The sequence below is a fragment of the Cloeon dipterum genome, chromosome 4, assembly GCF_949628265.1.
Source record: "Cloeon dipterum chromosome 4, ieCloDipt1.1, whole genome shotgun sequence".
In the NCBI taxonomy this organism is placed as follows: domain Eukaryota; kingdom Metazoa; phylum Arthropoda; class Insecta; order Ephemeroptera; family Baetidae; genus Cloeon; species Cloeon dipterum.
In genome coordinates this window covers 4,973,914-4,998,600 of record NC_088789.1, presented here as the reverse complement: position 1 = coordinate 4,998,600, position 24,687 = coordinate 4,973,914, and the positions used below count along the sequence as shown (strand labels likewise).

General features: G+C 41.5%; 2 protein-coding genes and 1 long non-coding RNA gene across 7 annotated transcripts in view; 2 read left to right on the top strand and 1 right to left on the bottom strand.

The window, feature by feature from the left end:
- Positions 1-161: 161 nt before the first annotated feature.
- LOC135943988 (proclotting enzyme-like) lies at positions 162-2,697 on the top strand. Its single transcript, XM_065490660.1, has 6 exons — positions 162-204; positions 260-406; positions 681-855; positions 1,404-1,734; positions 1,791-1,916; positions 2,136-2,697. Exons 2-6 carry the CDS (start codon positions 325-327, stop codon positions 2,313-2,315), a joined length of 894 nt encoding a protein of 297 aa, XP_065346732.1. The 5' UTR covers positions 162-204; positions 260-324; the 3' UTR covers positions 2,316-2,697.
- Positions 2,698-4,434: 1,737 nt separating this feature from the next.
- Positions 4,435-24,687, bottom strand: part of LOC135944693 (pleckstrin homology-like domain family B member 1) — a 41,159-nt gene continuing 20,906 nt past the window's right edge. For 3 of the 5 annotated variants that reach the window (XM_065491817.1, XM_065491821.1, XM_065491818.1), the window contains 16 exons: positions 20,714-20,845; positions 18,710-18,822; positions 18,432-18,597; positions 17,747-17,904; positions 17,410-17,597; positions 16,671-16,718; positions 15,069-15,519; positions 14,890-15,009; positions 13,798-13,997; positions 13,647-13,749; positions 13,076-13,589; positions 12,512-12,680; positions 11,688-11,793; positions 7,066-7,185; positions 6,490-6,750; positions 4,435-5,786 (listed from right to left, as the gene is read on the bottom strand). In XM_065491817.1, the coding sequence (XP_065347889.1) occupies positions 5,601-5,786; positions 6,490-6,750; positions 7,066-7,185; positions 11,688-11,793; positions 12,512-12,680; positions 13,076-13,589; positions 13,647-13,749; positions 13,798-13,997; positions 14,890-15,009; positions 15,069-15,519; positions 16,671-16,718; positions 17,410-17,597; positions 17,747-17,904; positions 18,432-18,597; positions 18,710-18,822; positions 20,714-20,845 (3,035 nt within the window). In that variant the 3' untranslated portion in view covers positions 4,435-5,600. The remainder of the gene's footprint in view (positions 5,787-6,489; positions 6,751-7,065; positions 7,186-11,687; positions 11,794-12,511; positions 12,681-13,075; positions 13,590-13,646; positions 13,750-13,797; positions 13,998-14,889; positions 15,010-15,068; positions 15,520-16,670; positions 16,719-17,409; positions 17,598-17,746; positions 17,905-18,431; positions 18,598-18,709; positions 18,823-20,713; positions 20,846-24,687) is intronic. The other 2 variants (XM_065491820.1, XM_065491819.1) reach the window with 2 other exon arrangements.
- On the top strand, positions 18,435-18,898 carry LOC135944695 (uncharacterized). The gene is made up of 2 exons (XR_010575358.1): positions 18,435-18,563; positions 18,634-18,898. It is a non-coding gene; the product is annotated as an uncharacterized LOC135944695 (long non-coding RNA).

Below are 24,687 nucleotides of genomic sequence, written 5' to 3'. Positions count from 1 at the left end.
ATTCTGGATTTGGATTTTTTATCACTAAAATATATTTTGCCAATCAAAGAGCGACTCAAAAAAAGAATAAATATTATTCATTGGAACGTAAGTAAATATTTTAATCATGCAGGGTGCAGTATTTTCAATTGCGACCGTCCCAGCAGTGCTCAGGGGCCGGAGATCTTGGGGGCGTGTGCGGCGTGGAGGGGTCAGCCTTGAGAGGTCGTCGGTTAAATAGGTTGAGCGCCGCGGGTGACTTATCATTAGTTGACGCCAGGTCGTTCCACGAGCACCGCTCCTCCACTCTCACGACTTCATTGGGATTATATCATCCGATTCACAATGCTGTACGTTGACACCGGACCGTGCATTTTGGCCATCGCCTTCTTCAGCGGTGTCTCGCTCGCTTTCACGCCTGTCAACCGTGAGTTTGTTGTCATTCAAAGTTTCCGACCTGACTTAACATCCTGTTTTTTTTTTCTTTAACATGAGGTTGCATTGCGATTAAATTTAATTTGAACAACTGCTCTGCACATAGAAGAATGCAGTCAATCTCAATTTGCTATTCCTTGAGTTGCATTGACAAGAGTCTCTTTTAAACTTTTGTTGATCGCTGCCTTTTTTCTCCCCCTCGAGCGAACAAACTCGAGCACTCTGAGTGGGCGAAAAGTGTGTGTCTGACCGCAATCAATCACTAGTGGCCGACGTGCCCTGTGGACTTCGGGGCGCCACCTCCAGGATCGTCGGCGGCGAAAAGGCAAAACCCGGCGAGTTCCCGTGGCTCGTGTCGATCAAGAGGCGCGGCGGGCACTTCTGTGGCGGCACCCTCATCAATAAGCGATGGGTCCTCACCGCCGCCCACTGTCTCTGCAGGTATGTAGTTTTTTTATACTTTTGATTTGTTCCTCAAATTAAAAATTTGAATACGTACAAGAAAAAACAGTGGCACCAACAAAGAACATTACAAAATTTAGTCTAAATAATAATTATTAAATATTTTTTCAAGGTTTTATGCTTTTAAATATTTCGTTTACTATTTTGACACGCATTACCATGGTTAATAATTAAACATATTTTTATCTGCATAGTGTTTCCAATTATAAATTGGTCACAAATAAAGTGTACGATTCTTCAAGTTTATAGCTCAATTTTAACTAGGTATTTGTGTCGAGAAATTAAATATTTTATATTGAGAAAGAAAAATTTAACCCAGAATCACCTAATAAGGAAATGGTAAAAAATGCTGATCGAATTAAATAATTATGAAAGAATTTAAATAACACCTACAATTATTATTGCAATTGCATGCACATTGTCGTTGCTATGCTTATTTAAGACAAATATCATTAGAGTCATGTGCCCAAAAAATACAAAACGTCGTAGATGAGCTCTCGTTTAAAATTTAAATCTCTGTTCCTCAGTGGCACCGTGAAACTTCCTTTAAACTACATCAGAGTGGCTGTCGGCGAGCACGACCTGACGCAGCCTGAGACGCCGCAGTCGATCGAGTACTCGGTGGACACATCAGAGCTGCACCCCGAGTTCCAATGTCAGCGTTACGTGCATGATGTAGCTCTATTGCGTCTGACTGAGGACGTGCAGTGGGCGCCGAGGTCCGTCTGGCCGGCCTGTTTGCCGGCCAGCAGCGGTCGCCTGGCGGACGACCTGAGCGGCGCCAAGGCCGTGGCCGCAGGCTGGGGCTGGCTCAGCGAAGACTCATCCAAGGGTGGTAGAGCCAACATCTTACACAAGGTATGGAGCGCGACAATAGCCAAAATCAGGTGGATTGATTTAATTGCGCCAAGCAGGTCGAGCTGGAGATTTTGGAGAATAAACAGTGTCTCGAGTGGTACCAGTCGCAGGGCAAGAAGGTCAAGATTTTGCCATCGCAAATGTGTGCTGGATACGAGAATGGAGGCAGGGACACTTGCAGGGTAAGTAGGTGTTGTGTCTAAATTAGAATATATTCTTAAAATATTAAAACAATTAAATGCTTTGGCTGTGCTGCTTTTTGGGAAAACAATTTGTGTATTTTGTACTAATTTGAAACTATTGCTTTTTATTGATTAATGTAGCCCAAGTATTGACCAAAACTCTATTACGTTAAGCAAAACCAAAATTAGATTAAATTAATTGGTTGACGTCAATTTTAGGCTGATAGTGGCGGTCCCCTGATGATTGGTGACAGCGAGAGGATCACCGTGGTAGGAGTTGTGTCGGCGGGCATCGGTTGCGCCCTCGCCAAGCTGCCTGGACTGTACACCAGGGTGGCCAAATACCTTGACTGGATTGAGAGCCACGTTGCCAGAACTGATGCCAAAAGGAGGTTCTGAGCCTCCTCAAAAATTTTTAGAGACTAAATTCACACCTTTGAGAGTGACTGATTGATTTGAGGTTCCTAGCTGGTCTAGTCACCTTCTGTAAAATGAAGAGTATTTTACGTACCGAAATGTATTTTCATAATTTATATATTGTGTGTGTGTTGTTCAAATTGAATATAGTTTCGTTAAAGAAATTTCAAATTTGCCCGCATGATCGGCACGACGAGATCCAAAAAGTGGGTCATTTCGAGTGTACATAATGCTTAATTGCGGTTCAGCAATTACCAACTCACTGTGAAGTGCAATTATTATGCATATTTGTTTGAAAGCGAGCGTTCTCCATTCGCCTGGGGAGCCATAGTCATTTTTTGTACCTAAAATAAAATATAATCAGACAAAATATCCAATGTTTTTTTTATTTTTACATCATTTCACGCCATTACGACACGAGTAGGAGAGATTTCACTTTCCATTTCCGCCGGCTGCGGCAGCGGCAGCCTTGACCCTGCTCTCGCTCAAAATCAAGTTCACGGCATTGATGGCCGAGTGAAACTAGATCTCAACCCAAAAACACACTGAGCTCTTTCGCATTGAGATCGAGACATCGTTTCGCCTGCTCCGAGTTCGCCTTGAGTGCCGAGCGAGTGACACGGTCGTCGAGAGTAAGAGTGAAAAGCAGCGCGCGACTTTCTCTCAGCGCCGCGCTGAAAACGGATCGCACGCGTGCCGACGAGGATGAGATGCCGATGTTAAATAACAATATAAATAATTTACCCACCGTTACGCGCGAGCTGCTGTTGCAAAATTGAAATGCGCATTAACTTTGCATTCAATTAAAGTAAAGACTGTTTACTATATATAATGTTAAGACACAGCCTCGAGCTATAAATGAAGAGTGAGCTTAATGAAATTGTCTTCCTGGTTTTCATCTCTTAATTACATTTAGAGATTTCTATGCTATGCGCTTGAAAATAAATTTGCATGTCAATTGAAGAGAAATTACAATACGCATATGATACTAATTTCAAAACAATTTTTAAACATTCTAAAGAATTCTTCACTCGAGGAATGCATGTTGTCGACAAAAAAATTACAGAAATTAGTGATATACAGCAAAAATTTCAAGTTGACCTGGTCGAGAGGAAATAAAAATCCGACTTTTTGAAAACACGAGGATGCCGATTTTTTTCAATATTAAAACTAATTTTTACGAATTAAATGACCTATTCAACTTGAAAATATTTCTCAATGAAAAAGCTACAAATAGCTCTACTCTACGCGGTTTGACCTATGATGCTTCTTTATTTTTTCAACTAATTTACTGCATGAGTGTTTTCCTAATTTTGACTATTTAAAATTAATTTTCAGTAGTGAAAATCTCATGGCGCTCCGCCACGGAGGGCGAGTGGCATGGTTCTACTAAATTTCGTTTCTTGGTTCCCCTTTAGATCATGCTCAATCGATCATTTTTACCATTTTTATATACTACCAGTGGCTCTTAAATTCCTGCAGCGTGAATTTAGTTTCCCAAGAAAATTGCGAAAAGTACTGCGCCAATGAGGCCTGAGTAGCCGAGCTGGCTAGTAAGCGAACATGTGACATTACTGATTCTTTCTTTTAAATCGCACTTATAATTCCTTCATCATAATCTACACCGAAGCTAGAGAAAGTTTACTTTCTTCAAATTTCCTGCGGGTTTACTTTTTACTTATTTTGCTATTGTTATAACATAATTAAATTTATTTTGGTATCTCACTTAGCAGCGCTAAGATTTACTGCAAGATTTCTTCAAGATGAGGGAATATTTAAAAAAATGTATACCTGTGATGAACGTTGAGATTTTTACTTGATTATTTTTTATTTAAATTCCTTATTTGTGTTTTGCAGTTCTCTAAGCAGTCTCCTTGCATATGATATTAAATGAAATATTTTTTCTAAAACCTTTTGGTGATATGATGATCCTAGTATGATTTATGAATTTCTTTTGCTATCCTTGAAAAAACTTCCGTTTTGAATTAATGTCTTCTTTACTCGTCTTTCTTCTGAGAAGGTCAAAATAAATATTGTGCGCTCCACGTTGCGACTGAGCCTAGCCCATTAAAAGTTAAGTGTTAAGGTAATGAAAGACAAATTTGAGTTTCGAATAATTGTGGTTGTAGCTATTATTGTTCCTGTAATTATTGATACATAGTTAAATGTATATGTACAAAGGCACATCTCATACATGGCTGCACAGGTTGATTATACAATAATGTTATGCGATAATGATATTTATTGTATCTATTGTTCTATGTTGTCAGTTGTTGGTTGGTATTCTTTCTTTGCAATGATTATTTCATTAATTAAATGTAGCATGAAAACGTATGTGTATGTAGCACATTTCTGACATAATTTTATTTTCTCACAAAATCCGAAAATCTAATACCACCAAGATTGTATCCTGCATGCATTGAAAATGCAGCCCACACGCAAACTGGTTAAATGCCTTCGTAGTACTTTAAATTACAATATTTTTCCAACTTGATTCGTTTTTAACTTTGGTTGTAGGACATTTCGATTCAAAGCCTGCCAGCTTAAGATGTCTGGCAGTGAGTAATATTTTTTACACAGCTAAGTGTTTACAACTCCGAATAATTTAGCCTAGTTGCCATACATGGCAATAGTGATTGTGTGCTGAGTGAATATGAGCGCTGATATGACAGGTTGCAGGGTTCGGGGCCTCAACTTTCTGACTGTGGCGAACCAAACGCAAACGAATCAGGTAACCTAAAATCTTGTGTAACGACAGGGCAAAGTTAAAACAAGTTACAACATTTAATACAGCGCCGCAAGCCAGACGCTAAAATGAAAAATGAAAAATCATGCGTCAGCGCTTTTCCGAACCCTGCTAAATTGGCTGTTCCTCCAACAAACAGCCCCTTCCATTTTAATCCAGCTCGAAAATTGAGCAACAAGCTTTTTTCAACAACTTAGATTCGAGATATGCCACCGTTCAAGATTTTTTTGAGATTATCATCGTTTGTACCTAAGAAGTAGTCTCGGAGGTGGCCCAGCAAGACAATATAAACGCTGCACCAATTCATTATTACAAAACACGGCAAAAAGCAGCACTGCAGGGATGAGCATCTTTCTCTTATTTCATTTTACCATTTACCCTGAGATTGGCATTTTTTATAAATTTTTCTTTCACGTCTTAACTAGCACTCGCATTTGTTTGCAGCGCAACAGTCTTTTCTTAGAAAAACTAGCAACAGTCACTGTGTTTCGAACCAAATGATTGCAGAGGAGGAGAGGAATTTAACTCGGGCCAAACTCTTGGTAGCCCTCGGCACCGGTGAAGATCACGTCTATCCAAATGCGCATCGCCTCTGCACTCGGCGCCATCAGGTGGTACGTGCGCTCTGAGCATTTTACACAGAATGTCAGCCCAGGATGAGGACTCTTCACAGAGTTTAGGTGGTCCACATAAACTTCCTCAATAGCCTGAAAGACAAATCACAAAAATTAACACCAAAAATACTTTTAGAACAAAGTAAATGCAACGAATGAATGCCATGAGTCTAAAATAAGCACAGAGTTTAAAGATAGGGTAAAATCTAGTTTAATTACATAGTAAAACGTTTACAAAGAGAACTAGATCACTATCCAGACGCTCTCAAGACAAAAAGGGGTATTAAGCTTAGTTATAAATTTAGCGTAGACATTTTATGATTTTTCTAACAATTTTGGATCTCTCTCTCTCTCTCTCTCTCTCCTTATTGAGCATTGAAACAAATAAATATGGGGATTAACGCTTACTATTTAGAGTAAGACTGAAGTTTAATTTTCACACAATTCTTGGAACAGTGAATAAGAAACTGTAAGATATATTCGTTTACTTTATTCAAGCTATTTGTCTGCAAATCAAATCAATTTTTTAAATAAAATGATTCTTGCAATTTACAGGAAAATTAGCAGCATAACTAAAATGTTAAGTCTCTCAGTAATTGAGACAAATTTGAGAAATTTTAACTTCATTTTCTACATTTTAAAACAAAATTGTACTTCTACCAAATTGATTTGTTTCCTTGTAGCATAAACAAGGAACATGATTTCTAAATTTCAATTGAGCACTGCAGAAGCAATTTTTAATTTATGCAGTCAAACTCAATTTCCAAACGTTTACAGTTTAATAATATTTTCTGACCTGGAAATACGCGCCACCCCTGGCTTTCTTTTCGTTGCGGTCCGAGTAGTAGGTGAAGCAGCGCTTGGTGCGGTCGAAGACAAACCACCGGCGTTGCCAGGTTCGGAACTTGGATCCCATTTTGTGCAGATAGCCACGGCAAGAGATGTTGTCAAGAACAACATGATTGCAGAGCTCGACCTGATGTCCGGCACTCTCAATGTGCGCTTTCAGGTCCAAGGCCTCACTTCGGATTGGCAGGTATCGGGTCAGAGGACGTTGCTGGAAGGAAATAGTGAATCGATTAGTCATGCATCCTTGTTCAAAAATGGACAGCAACATACATGTTGGCCAAATGTCAACATTTTAAAAAGCAGAGTATAAATTGTTGGCAAATTTTTAGCGATACAAAGTTAAAATTAAGATTTGAAATTAATAGAGAGAAATATCCTTTCAGATTAAATGGATTAAGTAAAGTTTGATATAATGTAAAATCATCTAATATTTGAAATTAAAAATTCAATTTTTTTTAAATTTTGCTCATAGAAGAATTGTAAGCATTAGTTTGTTGGTTTTTCTGATGAATCAAGTAAGTACCTGTGCTCTAGGCGAGAGTTTTGCGTCCCTCAGTCTGACAGAAAGCTGGTCCTCGTAGCTGGACGAGTCCGAGAGAGGTCTGGTGTCTGACAGATCTCGCTCTGCCTCTTGCTGCTTCACCTGCGAACATTTCAAATCAGCAGAGAATTAATTAAGCGCCTTGCCAAAAGCCATTTATAATTTGGGGCACTAATTAGCAAGAAATTGGGGCAACGGGACAAATGCAACGCAGGAACTCGGTACGCGCACAGGTGTTTGCAAGGCTAGCTCCAAACAAGCGTGTTTACCCACTTAAACGCCTGCCTCTCGACGCGGGCATAAATTGTGACGCACGCCGACGGACTATATTTGTTTTTATGCGCCGACAGGAATAAACTTCAATGAGCATCGCGTGGGATTGCTTCTGGATGCTATAATGCGCATTCCGGCTCGCTCAGACCCATTTAGCGTGCTGGATTTCACTCGGTTATTCATGAATTCGAGCTAATGAGGCGCGGTTTAAAAATTCATTTCGGTGCACCAGCACTTGACTGGAGCGAACCGCTCGTTGCCTACGCCGGCTGCTTACAATTTCATGGGGTGCTGCACATTAAACTTAACGTGCGCGTGTATTTTAATTACACTCTGGCCTTTATAGGTCTTAGTTCAACAAGCTTGAATGCTTGGCTGACCTTTGATAGAATTTGCAATGGCCGTGAGTTTTAACATGACAAATAAAATATGAACTTTAATTTCCCTCTGATTAATGAATTTGGTTGGAGTATCACAAAATACAGACGATATAAAATGAATCATCCTTCACGTATAGATTAAGATAAACCTTTATTTACGAAGCACTTGAAACCACTGGTATACTTAATGCATTTCTTGGACGTATATAAGAAAAGAAGTTGCGCAATTCTGCGACTCACAAAGTCTCAACCTTTACTAAGGACCAAAAGAAAACGCGAATTAACACGCTTTTGACACGGGCGTCTGGATGTTTCAACCCGTGTTTCAATCATGCCCCCTATGAAACGCTTAAAATCGAATAAATAAGTCTGCCCGTCGTTTCGTTGACAGTCCTCGTTTCGTCACTAGGCCGCACAGCGGAAATCGCCAGCATTGGCACGTCCGCCAATGGCAGATAAAAAAGCGGAAAAAGCAAAAGAAAAAAAGTAAAGTAGCGATTGTTGGTTACCTGCTGCTTGAGGTAGAGCACCCGGGGGTCCCCGAACATGACTGTTTTTTCGAAAAATGCCGGGCGTATGTTTGTGGCCTCTGGCCAGAGGCAAGAAACAGTCACAGATCCGGCGAATATATTTAGAAAGAAGAGGCACAACAAATCAGGCTCCGCCTCGCGCCACTCTCAATAATATTCCGCCTGAATTCGACGGGCCGCGACTGGTAATAATGCTGTTCCACATGAGCACCGGCACACTCTGTTCACTGAATAAATAAATAAGTACATGCTCGACGACGGGGTTCGTGTTTGCAGAAAGAAAACTCGACTCCAAGGCTCTCGCGCGAAGTAGTGGAAAACTGAGCGTCATGCAATATGCGGACTCACTAGTGTTTGTTTAAGAAAAGGGCAAAACTCCAGCAAGAAGCTAATGCAGGTTTAATTGCTCTTATTTTAAGTGATATTTATCTTTGTGATGATAAGACAAAGAAGTACATACAAAAAGAAACTAAGTATTTTGCCTGATATGATCAAGAGTGATTTTGAATGGCTCTTTGATGTACTTGGATCCAAAATAACTCTTGACAAACATTAATTGCACTTTAAAATACTTGCAGGGTAATTTAGTTTAATGAGAATCCAAGAATAAACTGTAGTACACATACCCAACTTAATCAAAACTAAGCCAGCCAGCCAGACAAACAAACAAACAAATATAAACGGCTTTTTTATTTTTTGGACAAGAAAGCGTTTTCCACCGCAAAGCTTTTCGAGCCCCAAGAGACGATTCTTGATTAATTTGCACGAACCTGTCAACGGATCATGGGCACGCACGCGGTCAACGCTAGGACAAAGAGCACCTATAAAGGCAGGCGGCAATGATTTGCCGGCTCACTGAGCAATGTCAGCAGAGTGTATATTATTTACTTTTGCTGCGTACTCCATTTGTGCAACGCTTTCTGAAAATCAGCAGTCGCGGCACGGACATACTGCTCCTCGGTGTGGCAACAAAGAGACTCCTGCGCGCTGCTATATATATTTGTAATTCCGGAACGAGCAGGAAGACGTAGAAAACAAGGCGCGCGGGTTCCTTGTTGGCTCTCACGAGCAGCACTAACTAACTAGCTCTGCTAACGAGCAAGCACACACTGCTGACTGCCGCTGATGCAGGGGAGCATTACTACCTAATAATAATATAAAATTGCTCCTGCAGCTGTCAGCCAGCGTCCCCTGCAGACCCGGTAATGGCGCGCCCAGCTGCTCCCCGATGCACTTTTTCCACGGTCGTTTGTAGAATTTTGAGAAAATGGAAACGGCCGATAAATTATTTTAGTTTTAAATGCATTAACAGGGCATACCTTCAAAACGCTAACAATTTATTTTCCGTTCTATGGGAAAGCAACGTGATTATCTTTCAAACTAGTTTCCAATTAGCAAAGATTTATTAGTCCAATTATTTTGAGAGGACATTTAGATGCGGTATGAAGACATAGTCACATTAAAATTTTATTTTTGAGAAATATTTGACTGTTCCTTCCTTGCCGTCATTTGGATATTTTCCCAACTGCAACAAATTTAGCTCGGCAAATAAGAAAACTTAATTAGCTATTAAGCATTCTAAAAAATGTCAAGGTCAAATTTTGGACGTCATCACACCTTTTTGCTGCCTTCAAGGAATCGACATGACAATGGATCTGGCAATTAGCATACCCTGAATAATTGTGCGAGCAGTCGTGGAGGGGCAGCATAATTTCCCGACGTACAAAAATTGCGGGCGTGCAAATTACAACACAGCATTTAAGAGTGACACCGTCTGTACTCGCTCCAACAGCCACGGGACTTGGCCAATAATGTTCACGGTCCTAGAGCGGAAAAATGAGCTTCTGTGAAATTAGCTCTTGGCACCACGTATTGTGAGGAACGATTTGGAGATCTGGACGTAATTGCACTACGAGAATATTTCTCCACAGTGATGCAAACAATAACAATTTTTTTAAATAATGCCCTGCAGAGGGCTATAAAGTGTTCCAAGGGCGTTTTTACGAATTATCTATGGAAATTAAAAAGACCGTCAAATATTCAAGCATTTATATTTGGGCCACGTCTGTCCGTGCTTTAAGCCTATTAAAACATTCAAAATTCACGACGAAAATTGTAAATTTGATTGAAATTCAAATTGATTCACAGAAAATTCTACATCTCACGCAAGGACAGCTTTCAAATGAGTTGAGCAGATGATTTCGGTGACCTCGCAAAACAGACGCGGGTCAAGCAGGAAGGGCAACCGCTTAAGTTATGAACTCGGCAACGATACGATGTGAAAATTTGCGTAAAATAAAACGGCCACAGAGTTCATGTCTGGTTCACAGCCGCAAATTATGGTCAACTGTACTCACCTCTTGACAGCAGTGGCAGTGTCTGCGGTGCTTCTTCGCTTTATTGGAGCGGACGACAGTCATCCACACGAGAGACATAATTAACTAATGAGAGTTTCTCAGTGCGGGGCTGCGTGATATTCGCCCTCCCACCCTCCCCGCAGGTATGGCGTCATTATTTATTTGGACGCACGCTGCCCCTGGAAGAGTCCAACACGAGAAATTATTTCATCTCGCTCGCTCGCCGCCTCTCATTCATTAGTGGGAACAATCAGCCTTCAGTATTTTCTGTTTCTACGACGGAGCGGGATTTGATGGATCGGCCCATGTGACGCGTAATGCGGGGCCCCTGCTTTCCGCAACACTAAATGGGCTGTACCAGTCATGTCAGCTGTGCTTCCATATTTTATGCTATATTATTTTGGGCACCATTAAATGCGAGCCAGACAAATTAGACCGCGATGCCGATTTGAAATTAAAAATTATTCTTGGGCGGGTGTGGGTGGTCACACTACCAAGAACGTGACACTCTTTGCTACAGTCTAATTTGGCTTCGATATGCCTTCGCGACAGACGCCTAATTAGAAGATGCTTCGCAGGACACGTTTGGACAAAAGCGCGCAAATGAATTGCTTCTAAGAATGGAACCCGTTTGTTTGTATTGTATTCTTGAACTTGCAAACTATCATAAATAAGTCAACGCTTTGTACACGGTGGTTTTCCCCGACGATATCAAAATCTAGTCTAAAATAGTTACACCTAGAAATAATTTTGGATAAAAATAATCCCTCGAAACTTGATACCTGGTGCATCCTTGGTACACCACTTCCTGCCGGTTTTTCTATGTGACAAATTTTGGACACACTGCGCAGAAGAGCTCGAAATATCTTTCAGTGAATCATGCTTGGCTCCACGAGCAAAATGGCTTGGAACTTGTTGGGAAACAAATTGCTATGATCACAAGGAGGTTGCAAGCATGCCATTTTCACTGGACACTTTTCAAAATGCTTTTAATTGTACTAATTGCGCGGTACAAATCAGTGGGCTGGCGTGTGAGTTGAGTGGGAATGAAAGCGTCTTCCTACCTGTGATGGATCTGATATGTCCTTCAAGTCCTTTTCTTCTTGGGACGAAGTTGGAGACTCAGTGGCAGGTTTCATTTGCTTCTCAACTGCCTCGTCACTGCTTGCACTGCAATCAGGAAAATTGTTTAAGTTAATTCAAGCTAATTGATATGATGTAAAAATAATGTCTAATTTGATTGCAAGCATCCACATGAAATTTGAATGTCTATCAACCAAAAATCTTATCACTTTCTAACCTTAATCTATTTATGTCAAAATCATTATTTTGAGAGGTCTAAAGTGATATTTTCTATGTGCTACCATGTAAATATTTCGCCACAAAAGAATAGTATAGTTTAATAAAAAATTTAACTAATATCTTAATTTTATTGATTGCGTCCAAATGCATGAAAACATACAATTAATTCAATAATAAGCAAAAAGAGAAAAGATTAAAGGGCCAAATATGTTAGGGGGCGATCTTTTGGTGAAATCCCTCAAAAGTATTGCTAAAAACCTTGTACTGTCCTGTCCTGTGCAAGAGAGAAACACCAGAGGATACAGTTCGTCAGCTTAGGCGGGACGTGTAGATTTTCAATAAGAATATTTAACTTAAAATAATATGAACAAAAAATTTTCCGATTGAACATAACTTTTTGCAACAAGGATTGCACAAATAATTTTCCTTTCAAAAGTCACCCCAATAACATAAAATTCAATTTTTTTTTTTAAATTGAACCGGAAAATTCAAAATTATGTTGAAAGAGAAACGCAATTAGCTTCTGCTAGAGATTTTCAAGCTTATAATCATATTTTACTCTTTTGTTTGAATGTTTTGTGCATACCTTTCCGTTGGCATGTCACTGCTGGTTGACTCCTCGCTGCCAACACTGTTGAGGCTATTGCAGTTTGCCTCACGCTGTCTCCGTTCCTCCCACTGTGCTCTAACTTCGTCCTGGACTCTGCGTTTCAACGCCTGAACACGGTTCCTTTCCTCCTCTATCACTTCGCGACCTGAAAACATGAATGACTTTTGTCATTAATGGCATTTACAATTTTTAAGACAGGGTCTAGCTCTATCAAAGTGATAAAAAACACGAAAACAAATTGCAAATTCCTATGTAATAAACAAATAAAATATAAGTATTGCAGTTGTTCATCTACAAATGTCAAAAAAGATCCCCTCTAGTCTAACAATATCAAAAATAAAAATAAGTATCAATGATGTGACAAAAAGAGTGAGGACAAATCTGCTCTATGGTAATCCATGCTTTGGAGTTTGCTTACACTTTTAATAAATCCCACTCGAGAAGAACTCTGATAGAAAACACAGACAATTTAGTTTTATTTCATTATTTTTAAGTTAATCCAATCGATTATTAATTATTTGTAACGAGAACTGTACTTACCCTGCTTTGCCAACAGAAGCTGTCTGTTCTTCTCTATCTCTTTGAGAGATTCAATTGTTTTCCTGCCCAGAGAGCCGTTTTTCATGTCAATGGGCGCCTGAGAGGTCACTTGGCTGATTCTCTCTCCAAGTTCCTGAGGACTCAGCGCAGAACTCTTTTGCGGACTTGGCTGAGGGGAGATCTCATCAGCTTCAGAGGAACCTTCGGGACTAGATTCTCCGGTGGGCACAACGCCTTCTTTGGTCAACTCTTTCAAGTGCGCTTCGATCTCCCTCAAGCGGAAGCGACCCTCCTCCAGCTGCTTCAGAGGAGTGTCCAGTTGCCTTTCCACCAGTTCGGTATGGTTCATGGCCGCCTCTGCCGCCTCCTCCCGCTGGCTCTCCAGTTCAATCAAAGTCGCTTTACGCTCTTCAATGTTCGCCATTACATCGCCAATTTCCCGAGAAAGTTCTTCCCGACCAGCCTCCCACATTGCTTCCTGCTCCATGTGCTGGAACTCTTGGTCCTCAAAAGTCTAAAATATGATTATTCTAAACATCAGCATTTTGCAGTCGAGATTTTTAAGTTATACCTTTCTCTCTGCCTCCAGAATTTCCTGTTGGTGGCGAAGCTGCTCAGAAATTTCCATCTGGTCTTCCCTGCTGCCTCTACACATCACGAGCTGTTGCTCAAGCCTACAGAATGCATTAGAAACTTCCACCTCACAAAATGCCTGAATTTACCTCCTGACTTCTAACTCTCCTTGCTCCATTCTTGCTCTGCAGTCCGCCAAATGCCTTGCCTCACACAATCTAGCAGTACTGATATCCCTATCCAGTTGCTCCAAGCGCAGCCTCAGTTCCAGCAAATGTTCCTCCTCTTGAGCAAACGTTTCACATTGCATCTGCCACTCTCCATCAATCAGAGCCCTTTCCATTTCGAGCTAAAATGAAGAAAGAAAATTCAAGTAAGATATTTTAACTTTACAAGAAAAAATTTCAACAAGTAAAGGAAATGATGAAAAATAATATGAATAATTATTCATAATTATTCTGCCATTAAAATTTAACAGATCCATGTCGCGGTTGCTGGAAAGCTTAGCAAACTTATTTTGGATTGTAAAATTATCTAAAAATGATTTGTCCCCCCCCCCAGAAAGTGGGAGTATTTCAAATTTGATACTAGGAGTGATGACTTTCTAATTTAAGTTTTGTCTTACACTTAGTAGAATTAAACACTTTGGCCTATATATTTAAAACTCAGACGTTTGTTACAAATACTTTTGAAGCAATGGCAAAATTGGCTTAAATGGTGTAGCGTCGGAACCAGTGAGTTTTCGATTCCTGCCACCCTCTTTTAGCCACTGCAATTGTTCACCGTCTCATGCATCATTTTTGACAGTGGCGAATGTAACGTTGCTACAGGCATTTTACCAACAGATAATTTATTCTTTCTTTCCTTGACAATGGTATTTAATAAATATCTCTGCTCGTCATCCAGAATATTTCCATCAATATGCCAATTTTGGATTGGACCCATTTACGTGTTGGCCAATTTTTCCATTGCTTCAATTACAAGTAATTAAAACACGTTACTAGAATTTTTTAGTGAGGGCAAGTGCTTGCAAAGAGAATTATTTTATTTCTCAAGTTTTTTTTCAATTTGCTTAGTTTGATTTAAATAATTTATCTGATTTTTTGTGATGCTTAGAATGTCTTTTAGTTCTAGTACTATATTAAAAATTTTAATATATAAATCTCAAATGCATGTTGTAAAAAAATACATTTTCTTATTTTAGGGGAGGAAAGTGGTTTATTTAATGAAAAAAATTATACCTCTCGAACCAGTTCCTCCTCGTGCAGTTGGATTTCTGCAACAGTCCTTTTGATATTGGACATTGAGCTCAAGATCCTGCTCCTTTCCCTCTTCATTTGCTCAGCCTCCTCCATGCTCCTCTGCAAATTTTGAGAGAGAAAATCACAATGCCATTCATTAATTATTCATTTCCACTCACCCTTCGGACTCCGTGGCTGAAGTTAGGAGCGGGACTGTTGGGCAAGCTGCCTCCCATCTGCTTCAAATGCGGCTCGAGAGCGCCGTCGCAGGTGCCCAGGGGTCGGATGAACCTGTCAGAGGACGTGGCTCTGTTCTGGGCCTCGATGGCTTTGAGCAGGGGCATGTTGGCGATCTCTTTGGGCAGCGGCGGCTTCGGTGGGGCGTTTTCCATCTCCTTTGTAGTGGTTCGGATTCGGGTCCTCGGACTTTGCGGGTACACGTTCTCGTAAGGGCTGCGCTGCTGTGGCGACGTTCCGGGGCGGGGGGCGTCAAACGTGAAAATTTGGGACAGCTCGTCCTCAGAGGCGGTCAGATTCTTGCCTGGAGAGACTGCACCTTTGGCGGGCGAGTCGTTCATCCTCGGACTGGGCAGCCGCTTGTCCCTCGGCAGCGATCCATTCGTTTTGATCCTGCAAAGAGAAACAAGGAAAATTTCGTCAGTGAGAGTGTGAGGACAGAGAAAATTAGACGACACGGCACTGCCTAAGTAAACATTTCGTCTGGGGATTTTATCTACACGAGAGTGATGTGATGCAGTGTGTGCGCGCGACCATATAGTCTCTGTTAATTCGCTTTGTTGCGTCCACATCTAATATTAACGGGGAATTGCTGATAACGAAATTTAAAAAGTGAAACTGAGAAAACTCTAAATTATATACGCTAAAATAGACCATAAATTACGAATTTTAAAAATTTTCCTACTTCAGAATTAATAATTCAAGCATGCAGAGATGTTATAATGATTTAGTCGTTAAAATAAATTATTTCTGATATAAAAGCGTTTAGAAAAAATAGCCAGCTGGCTATAATAACAATACTATAGTTGTGTAAATTGCTCTGGTATGGAGGTTGTTTCAACTGTCTGCAATGAGTTTTATGGCTTCCCAAGTTCAAGGAGGCGAACTTTATTACAAATGTATTTGCAACTCAAGCGAATTGCGAGCAATGCAAATCTGAGGGGAAACTAATTGTCGGGAGAGAGGGAGGGAGATATTTGGACTTCCTGCCAGCATCAGTGGGGCGCTCTTCTCTACGAGAGTGTATCAGGTTACCAGGGAGCAAACAACAATGCTCATCACTCATGCCGTTGCGCTGATTAAAATGCAACTGATAAAGAAGTGCACGCTGAACGACTGTGACTAATGAAGTGAGATGCTAGGCATGTGCAATCATTTTATCCATTTTAATGTATGCAGATGCATGATAGTCACAAAACATGTGAAGTGGAAATGCAGAAACAAGAAGGAGGTGATGTAAAATGTATTCACCAACGATAATAAATGAAATCGTGTGAGTCCTTTGTTTCAAAATACATGAGTTGCTTGAATTGACAAACAAAGGCGATCTTATTCGAACAGGGTAAGCTCGTTATTATTTTCTTTTGTATCCAAAGTGCGTTTTGTACAATGTTTCTTTCAATCGAGTTTTCTAAGCCTTCTGTCTGTTTACATTGTGTTTTGAAGAGCAGGTCAAGGTAAAAAATGGATGGCGTTGCAGCGAAGTCTCTTTGGTGTCTAGCACACAACTACTAGAAGAACAATAATAGGCTAATTGCACTTACGGATATAGTAGTGAGAATTGATTTAGAAGAAGAACGTTGTTGTAGCTTCTTTAACAAATTAAAGGTCATGGTTAGAGCGACTTTGATCAAAACATCCCAAATTAGAACGGGGGTAGGGTAAAGAGCTCTTGTAGGTATTTACATGTGCGTGGTTAGGTTTTTTCTGCTGTTATATAGTTCTATAAATCGTCCGGTGTGTTTCAACGTCAGCAGTCACACACCATCTACTTCTACGCGTATATATGTGTGAATAATTCCGCGACGCGAGTGTGGCTTTTAATAAAAACACAACGGCAGAAAATAGCCCACAAAGCAGGCAGAGCGCCGACACGATGATAAATTCATCAGCTGAGACACACTGCTGAATTGGTGATCGGAAAAAAGAGGAGCAGGGTGATCGGCTGCCAGTGAAAGAGATACATATCAGGTGAATCAACACTCTGCGGTCAGCCAGGGTATTAAGGTCACCAAGAGGCCTGCTAATTAAATCTGAAAACTGCTCTGTTTGCTCTCCAACGCGGAGGCAGATAAGATAAAACAGAGACTGCTCACTGTTCAGCCTCTCTCAGCTTGGTTACTCAAAAACTTCAAAAATAAAAAATCTTAAAAGTGCGCGTCTAAAAAATTGTTACAGTGCTGATAAAAATGCAAAATCAAACAATATTTTGCATTTCAGGTGCCGCACTTTGTGACTTGGTTCTTTTATTCGTGAAGCGTCAAAGAACTTTGATCCTCTCACCTATTTTGGTGCACGGGAGGGGTGCCGCTTGGGGGCGGCGGCGAGGGCTGTTGTTTGGCACCTGCTTCGGGGTTCTGCTGCTGCTGCTGTTGTTGTCTCTCGTACTCTGCACACATGGTGAGGATCTCCTCGAGGCGGGCCCTCTCTAGTCTCTCAGCCTCCTGCTCTTTCAGCCTTTCCTCTTGTGCCTGTGTGTTAAGTGCAAAGACATCTCGTGGTTACATTTCAAACTCCCACGCCAAGGCAACACTCGCTGAGCTTTTTATCAGCGGAGCCGCGGCACACAGCGCAAAACAAGCTCGCTGGTTTTTTCTCCGTACAAGGGATTCTGATTTACCTGAAGCCTTCTCAGCTCCAGTTCCTCGCCACGCGCCATTAGCTCTTGGAGGCTGCACGACGAGCCTCCGTGTCCACTCAGCGAGGGACTGCACGGAACCGGAGATGCTCGGGTCATGAGGGGGCTTCCTCTCTCCGTTTGACTTAGCCTCCCGCTTCCTGAGATTATAATTTATCAGAGCCGTTTAAGGAAGTTTATTTGTGGAGATCAAAACGTTTTATTGGTTAATTTGGCTTAAGACTGGATTGACATGTAAATTATTCGAACAGAAGGATTATTTATTTTTTGTAATTTTTCCTCGCAGGCACCCTGTGGGGGGCGAGCGCGTTGCATCCCTTAAATATTAAAAATAAGAATCTTTTGAACTGAACGAAAGTAGTTGAAAATAATAATAAATATTAATGTGTGAAATACGAATTTGCAGTCAGTAGCAACAAGCGTTTCGTGAGAAAAGGAATGAATTTTTTCTTTTCATTTAGGCACTACTTGCATAGATTTTATATATTTTTTTCATTTTGGGTTATGTTGCTTGAAATGAAAGCTTCCTCTAGCAAGTGCGAGTGATGATTTTCCTAAACATATCATCCAAGAAAAAACTGATACACTAAGCTAAAAATTGTGTAAATGATTTGACTTAGTTAGGTAAAAATGGGTTCGTATAAATCTAATGCAATTTTTTTTCTACCGGCAGAGAGGGTTCGGCGATGCGCAGATGCCCCATTTCCCAGTAAAGGTGACGGGGATGAGGTCCTCTGAACAAAAGAAGAGCCAGATGCGTTCATGCCGAGAGGGGACTGGCCCAGAACGGCGCTTGCTGGTGAGTTGACTGTGACAGTGTCTGCGTGGAACACCTATGAATTGTGCACAGATTTATTAGTTCCGATCAGCCTTCCAGCAGCTGCGTATGGCTCCTAGCATTAAATTGGCGAAACAATAAACAAACGAGAGCGGAGCGACCCTTACCTTTGGAGAGATCGAATTGTTGATCCAATCCTCGGTCCACGGCTTTGTGCCTCTGACTGGTGGTTTATTCAAACCGATTGGCGTTTGCAGGCTGTAGTTTGGAGTCTCTAAAGCTGAAAGAAGAATAATATTTACGTCAGGGAATTATTGTTTCATATCCAATAAATTGAAATTCTTAGGAACAAAAGGCATGTTCTTGTCGTTACTATCAGTCTTTTATGTATTTGAAATTTTATCTAGCGCAACATGTAATTTCAAAATGCACTATTTAATAATTCCCATCGTCATAAAGATCGCCGTCGTTTCTCTTTCACATCATCCCATTTAATATCGATTCAGCATCAAATTGCGCACCGCAATTTCATTTTATGGTCAGAAGACTTGGCTCAGTCTCACGCTGCTCGCGGGCCATGTCCATTCAATTAAGCCATCTGGTAGGAGCGGGTGTGTTGCAATGTGTCGGGGTGGACACACGCGGGGGTCAATAGCGCCGAGCGAGAGAGGAACTAGCTGCCTGTGGCCGTAGCCGAGCCACCGAGCGCAAATTGATCGCGTTGCTTTCGCGCGCGCCAAGGAGCCTCGCAATCAAGATAAGCCACGCACCACCTCTATTTTCAACAGCACCCTTATCTCGCGCGACACACTAACTCTCAGACACGCAAAACAACGGAAAATTTAAACACTCAACGCTGCGGAGACGTGGGTGCCAACTTGCTCGACGGTATTTTGAGTCGGCTGGTGAGAAATCAACATAACGATTTAAAGACCGTGGAAAGTGGCCCACGGGGCGCAATAAACGAAAATTATTGGCTTGCGTTAGCATTTGATGGCATAATATTTTTAGTGTAGTATTTTCATCGCCTCTTCAAAGTTTTCGGCGAAAATGAAATTAAGTATTATGCACAGATGATGACTGCTCAGGAAAATGTCTCTATTGTTATTGATTTAAATTGATAAGCACGCTACTGTTCATTGTCTTATATAACTCTTGCTCGATCTATCCTCATTGTGGTCATTTAAATTAATACATTGTGCACACTTAGAATATAGAATATTTATTCAACGCCAACGGCGTACAACTATTTTCCAGCATTTTTATGAGGCTGCTTTGGATAATGCCATATAGGTTTTGTCGGACAATCAAGAAGATGGTACATATATGTACTATACAGATTGGCACAGAATCTACACTTGCATTTATCAGTAACATTCAAGTGAAAACAAGTATTTGTGCAATCAAGAAAATGATAACCATGACAAGAATATTTTGTTAACATGGAACGATCTTTACAATTGGAATATAGGTTAAGTATTAAACAAACTGATTTTAAATCAATTCATGTTAGATTTTGTTTAAAAAAATTAATGGATTTGAAACCCTTTGATGATTTGCTATAAAGAAGATAAAAGTAGCCGCTTTTATGATGGATTATGTTGCCCGATTGAGCAGACATGACATGTGTAATTCTGTACTCTAATTTGACAGTTGTAAACATAAACCCTCAACACAGCGGTGGCAGTAAGAGCATGACAACAGCACGCTAATGGGTATTACCTGTTGTACGAAATACATTTGTATTAAAATTTAAAAAACTCAACGTTCCCTTTACACACGAAACTCTCGCAGCATAACACCTTGAAATTCACCAAATTCATAGCTCTGCAGGGAGACGCGTAAAGTTATGGTGGGATATTTTTCAAACTTGACAGCTTTCCCCGAAGGTGGGGGATTTTCTGCGGTCTAACAAATCGCAAATTTCACATTCAAAACGCATTAATCACGGTGTTAATAAATCTTTGGCGCATGTTCACGTGTTTATCGATTCGACGGCACCTGGCCTATGCTGCCAAGACGGACGAAAACTCGAGAGTTGTAGGAGCACCCGCCCGCCAGAGTTGGTATTGATTTTTTGTTCTCTTTATGGATGGAATTCGCCACTCTCTGGCAATCCGGCAGCGGTGGCGGCGGAAACGGGACAAAAGGGCAAAAAGTGGAGGACTCACCAGCCATTGGAGAGACTAGGGGCTGCATCATGGAAATTCGCGTGTTGGCTGGCATCACGCTCTTCATGTAGTTGGCCTCCGCAGGGTGGTTGAACTTGAAAAAGTTAGACCGGCCGATGCCGAGCATGCTTCCTGCGGGCAAACAACCAACTTTCCCTTCAGTGCATTTTGTCAACCATTCGTCGTTGGATTAATATTTGCTTAGGAAGAAAGTCAGCTTAATACAGCAGACCCTTTTGTTTACACAACATATTACTCCCAAGTTTTTTGTACCAAGTACATAGAAGCTTATCGGGGCGAAGGAAAATATTTAAAGTTGATATTGTTCTTTAGTTATAAAATTCGGTGCCTTGCAAAGCTCCCCTGAATTTGAAGAAATTTGAAAGAAACAGCAAGCTGTGATCGCTGAAATTTAATATAGGCAAACATTGTAATGAATTATGATCACAAATAAATGATAGCTTCAACCATAAGTCCATAAGAAAATAAAAAACGAGGAGCGGAATGGTCAACAAACAGCAAATTGATGTTTGCTGACACAACTAAATGAAGCGGCTAAAATGTGTACTGTACACAAACACCTTTTCGCAACACGAAACAATTTTGCGTCATATCAATTCGTATAACTCATTCTTTTGTGTTCCTTTAATGCTATTTCACAATTCTGTTTACTCAATGAAATGAGAATATACCAGCCGTCCACACAACTCATGACAGAATCACTTTTAGATAAGGTTTAAAAGGCCAATATGATGCCAACCAAAGTGCTTGTTCTCCACGAAAAATGAAAAAAATTTATTGGTAGAAATTGGGCAATAAATTATGTCAATATACTTCTGTAAAGAGCAACTGTGACCACCGGCACGTAACTTATAGAACCTTTTTATATGAAGGCACGGCCCATATCTATTTTTTCTGTCAACACGGAAGGCCGATAAAATACTTCAGCAGTGACGGATTTCAAGTGTCTGTCTCTCGCGACAAAAAGATCCAAATAAAAAACAAATGACAGATTTATGTATTTCAGCAGAGCAAGCAACAACGTGATTTTTCGCAGTCTCGTAACCTTGCATGCTGCAGCCCAACATTCAATTAAAAAAACAGCATTATTGCAATTCATACTAGGGCACGCTGAAAAAAAACAATGGCGAATAAAGCGAGCCAGCCAGCCAGGAGCCAGTCAACGAACAAACAAACAACAAAGTAATAATGTATAGATTTTATCAATGAGAGAAAGAGAGGGACAAACACAATCAAACCGCGGGCGGAACGAACACATGCCCAGCAGCCATAGCGCGCAAATGTGCGTATGTATGTTCGGGCTAAATTGAAGAGCGTGGTAGAAATCACCACAGGCGGGAACAGCTGCTGGGTTGTTTCCATATCTGGATAGTGGTTATAATGGCCTTAGTAAGAGCTCATTGTGTTTTCTGCCGCTGCTTGGCACGTTCATTCGTCATTATGAAAGAGTTGGTGCGCGCGCCGGCAAAGACCCCCAAGAGACTTTGGCAGCGGCTCAAACGTAGCCCAGAACGCACCTACCAACGCTTTTTGCTTTGCCAAATCTCGACGCTGCTCCTATTGTCAGGTGAAAATTGGTAAATTGATTCTGCAAGATGAAGACTAACGTTTGCACGGCACACGCACAACTTAATTAATTTAGTTGTCTTATTAGCAGGACCGAATTTTAAATTACTTTTAAGGCATTATATTAGGCTATTTTTGGACTGTTTTATGGAGCAAAATTGTCAAAATTAAACGTTTTGCATGCGTTTTTTTTTCAGAAATATTTTGCAGCATGCTTTTCACGTATTTGATGTTTGGTCGCAGGGAAGAGTTGACCAAATAATAATTCTTCTTTTAACACAGACTTGTTTAATCACCAACAGGACTGTAATACATTCAATCAATTACAATTACAATAATATTTTATCACTAATGGCACTTACCCCAAATTCTTGGGTCCGCGAATTAATAAACGTCCGTTACAATGAACTGCCAATTGAAGAATGATACAATTTGAATATTCGCGTTAACAGTCAGAAAACAACAATGACAATTTGAAATTCTTACACGGCAACAATGAAATAATACAGACCAAATACAACAATCAAATCAACAATACGCTATAGTAGTCCCCTCCGTAGGCTGGAGGCCTGAAAGGAACATCCATATCTATCAGGTTGTTTTACTCGGCGGCCGTATCGAGTTGTATTTCTTGGTTGCTCGGCTGGCTCGACGCTAAGTGCAGGTTGGGGAGGTGGTTCGGGTGCGTGATCTTCTTGTTCGTCAGGTTCTTGCTCAGGTGGAGGAATGATATGTGGACTTGGTGCAAATTGAATCAATTTCGGAGGTGGAGCGATGAGAATGGGTGGCTCCGGCGCCAAGATGAAGGCGGGTTTCAGCCGGTCAATCGAAATGGATTTTGGCTTACCCTTAACTTCTAACTCAAAAGTTTTTTCGCCACGCTTGATGACTTTGAAGGGGCCTCTGTACGGCGGCGTCAATGCTGGTCTTACGGCGTCGGTTCGGATGAAACAATGGCTGGACTTGGCTAGCTCGGGGTGCACGAAAAATGCTCGGCCGCTATGATGCGCAGCTGGTGTTGGGCACATTTCCGCTGTATGCGCTTGAAGACTCGTCAGAAAATCTGGGGGTGAAAGAGAGAGCGATGGCGGCGGCACGAAAAATTGTCCTGGAAGGCGTAGTGGTTCGCCGTAAACTAGTTCGGCTGGGGAACAACCAAGGTCATCTTTCAGGACGGAGCGTAGGCCAAGTAGCACGGTTGACAGAGCTTTCGACCAGGGTGTCTTATGGCACATCAGAGCTGATTTCAAAGTGCGATGAAATCTTTCTACCATTCCGTTGCACTGAGGGTGGTACGCATTTGTATGGTTAACTTGAATACCTGCGTTGCTTGCAAATTGCTTGAACTGGTTTGAAATAAATTGTCTCCCTTGATCGCACACGAGAACTTTTGGAGTGCCGAAGCGGGCTATCCAGTTGTCTTTGAAGGCGCGGATGACATCTTCGGCGGTGATGGATTTCAGGGGAACGACTTCAGGCCATCGAGTGTAGCGGTCCACCATGGTTAGGCAGTACCTAAACTCTTCTGATATCGGAAGCGGACCAATAAGGTCGATGTGTATCACAGAATATCGTTCAGTTGGCGTCTTGAAGTGCTTAAGAGGAGCTTGCGTGTGTCTGGTTACCTTCGAGCGCTGACACTCGAGACATGCTCGAGCCCAAGTGTAACAATCTTTTCGCATCGATGGCCAAACGTATTTTGCAGACACCATTTTTGACGTTGACTTTGCGCCAGGGTGAGCCAGATTGTGAATGGTGTCAAAGGCAGGGCGGCGAAATTGCTTTGGAAGGAAAGGGCGCGCTTCTGAGGTTGTCGTGTCGCACCATAGCTGATACTTGCTGCCGGACACGGAAAACGGTTTAAGATTCAGACAGCTGGAAGGCGAGCGGTATTTTTTTATGTCTTCGTCATCCAGCTGCGCCTTGGCCACGTTTTCAGACGTCAATTCCAGGATTTCGACGGCTTCAATTCGAGACAGCGCGTCCGCCACCACATTTGCTTGTCCGGGAACGTACTGGATGTCAGTTGTAAATTCGGCGATATACTGCAGGTGACGAATTTGACGTGGAGTTCGATCTTCTTTTCTCACCTTGAATGCGGACGTCAATGGTTCCTGGTCGGTGTACACCTTAAACTGCCGGCCCTCAAGGAGATATCGAAATTTCTTTACTCCACTGTAGATAGCGAGCAGTTCGCGGTCATAGGTTGAGTAGTTCTTTTCAGCCGGAGTCAATTTCCTGCTGTAAAAGCTGAGCGGTTGCCACTGGTCATCGACGAGCTGCTGGACGACGGCGCCGATCGCAAAGTCCGACGCGTCGGTCACAAGAGCAAGCGGTGCACCATCGAGTGGATGAGCAAGCACTGCCGCCTTTGCCAGGGCTTCCTT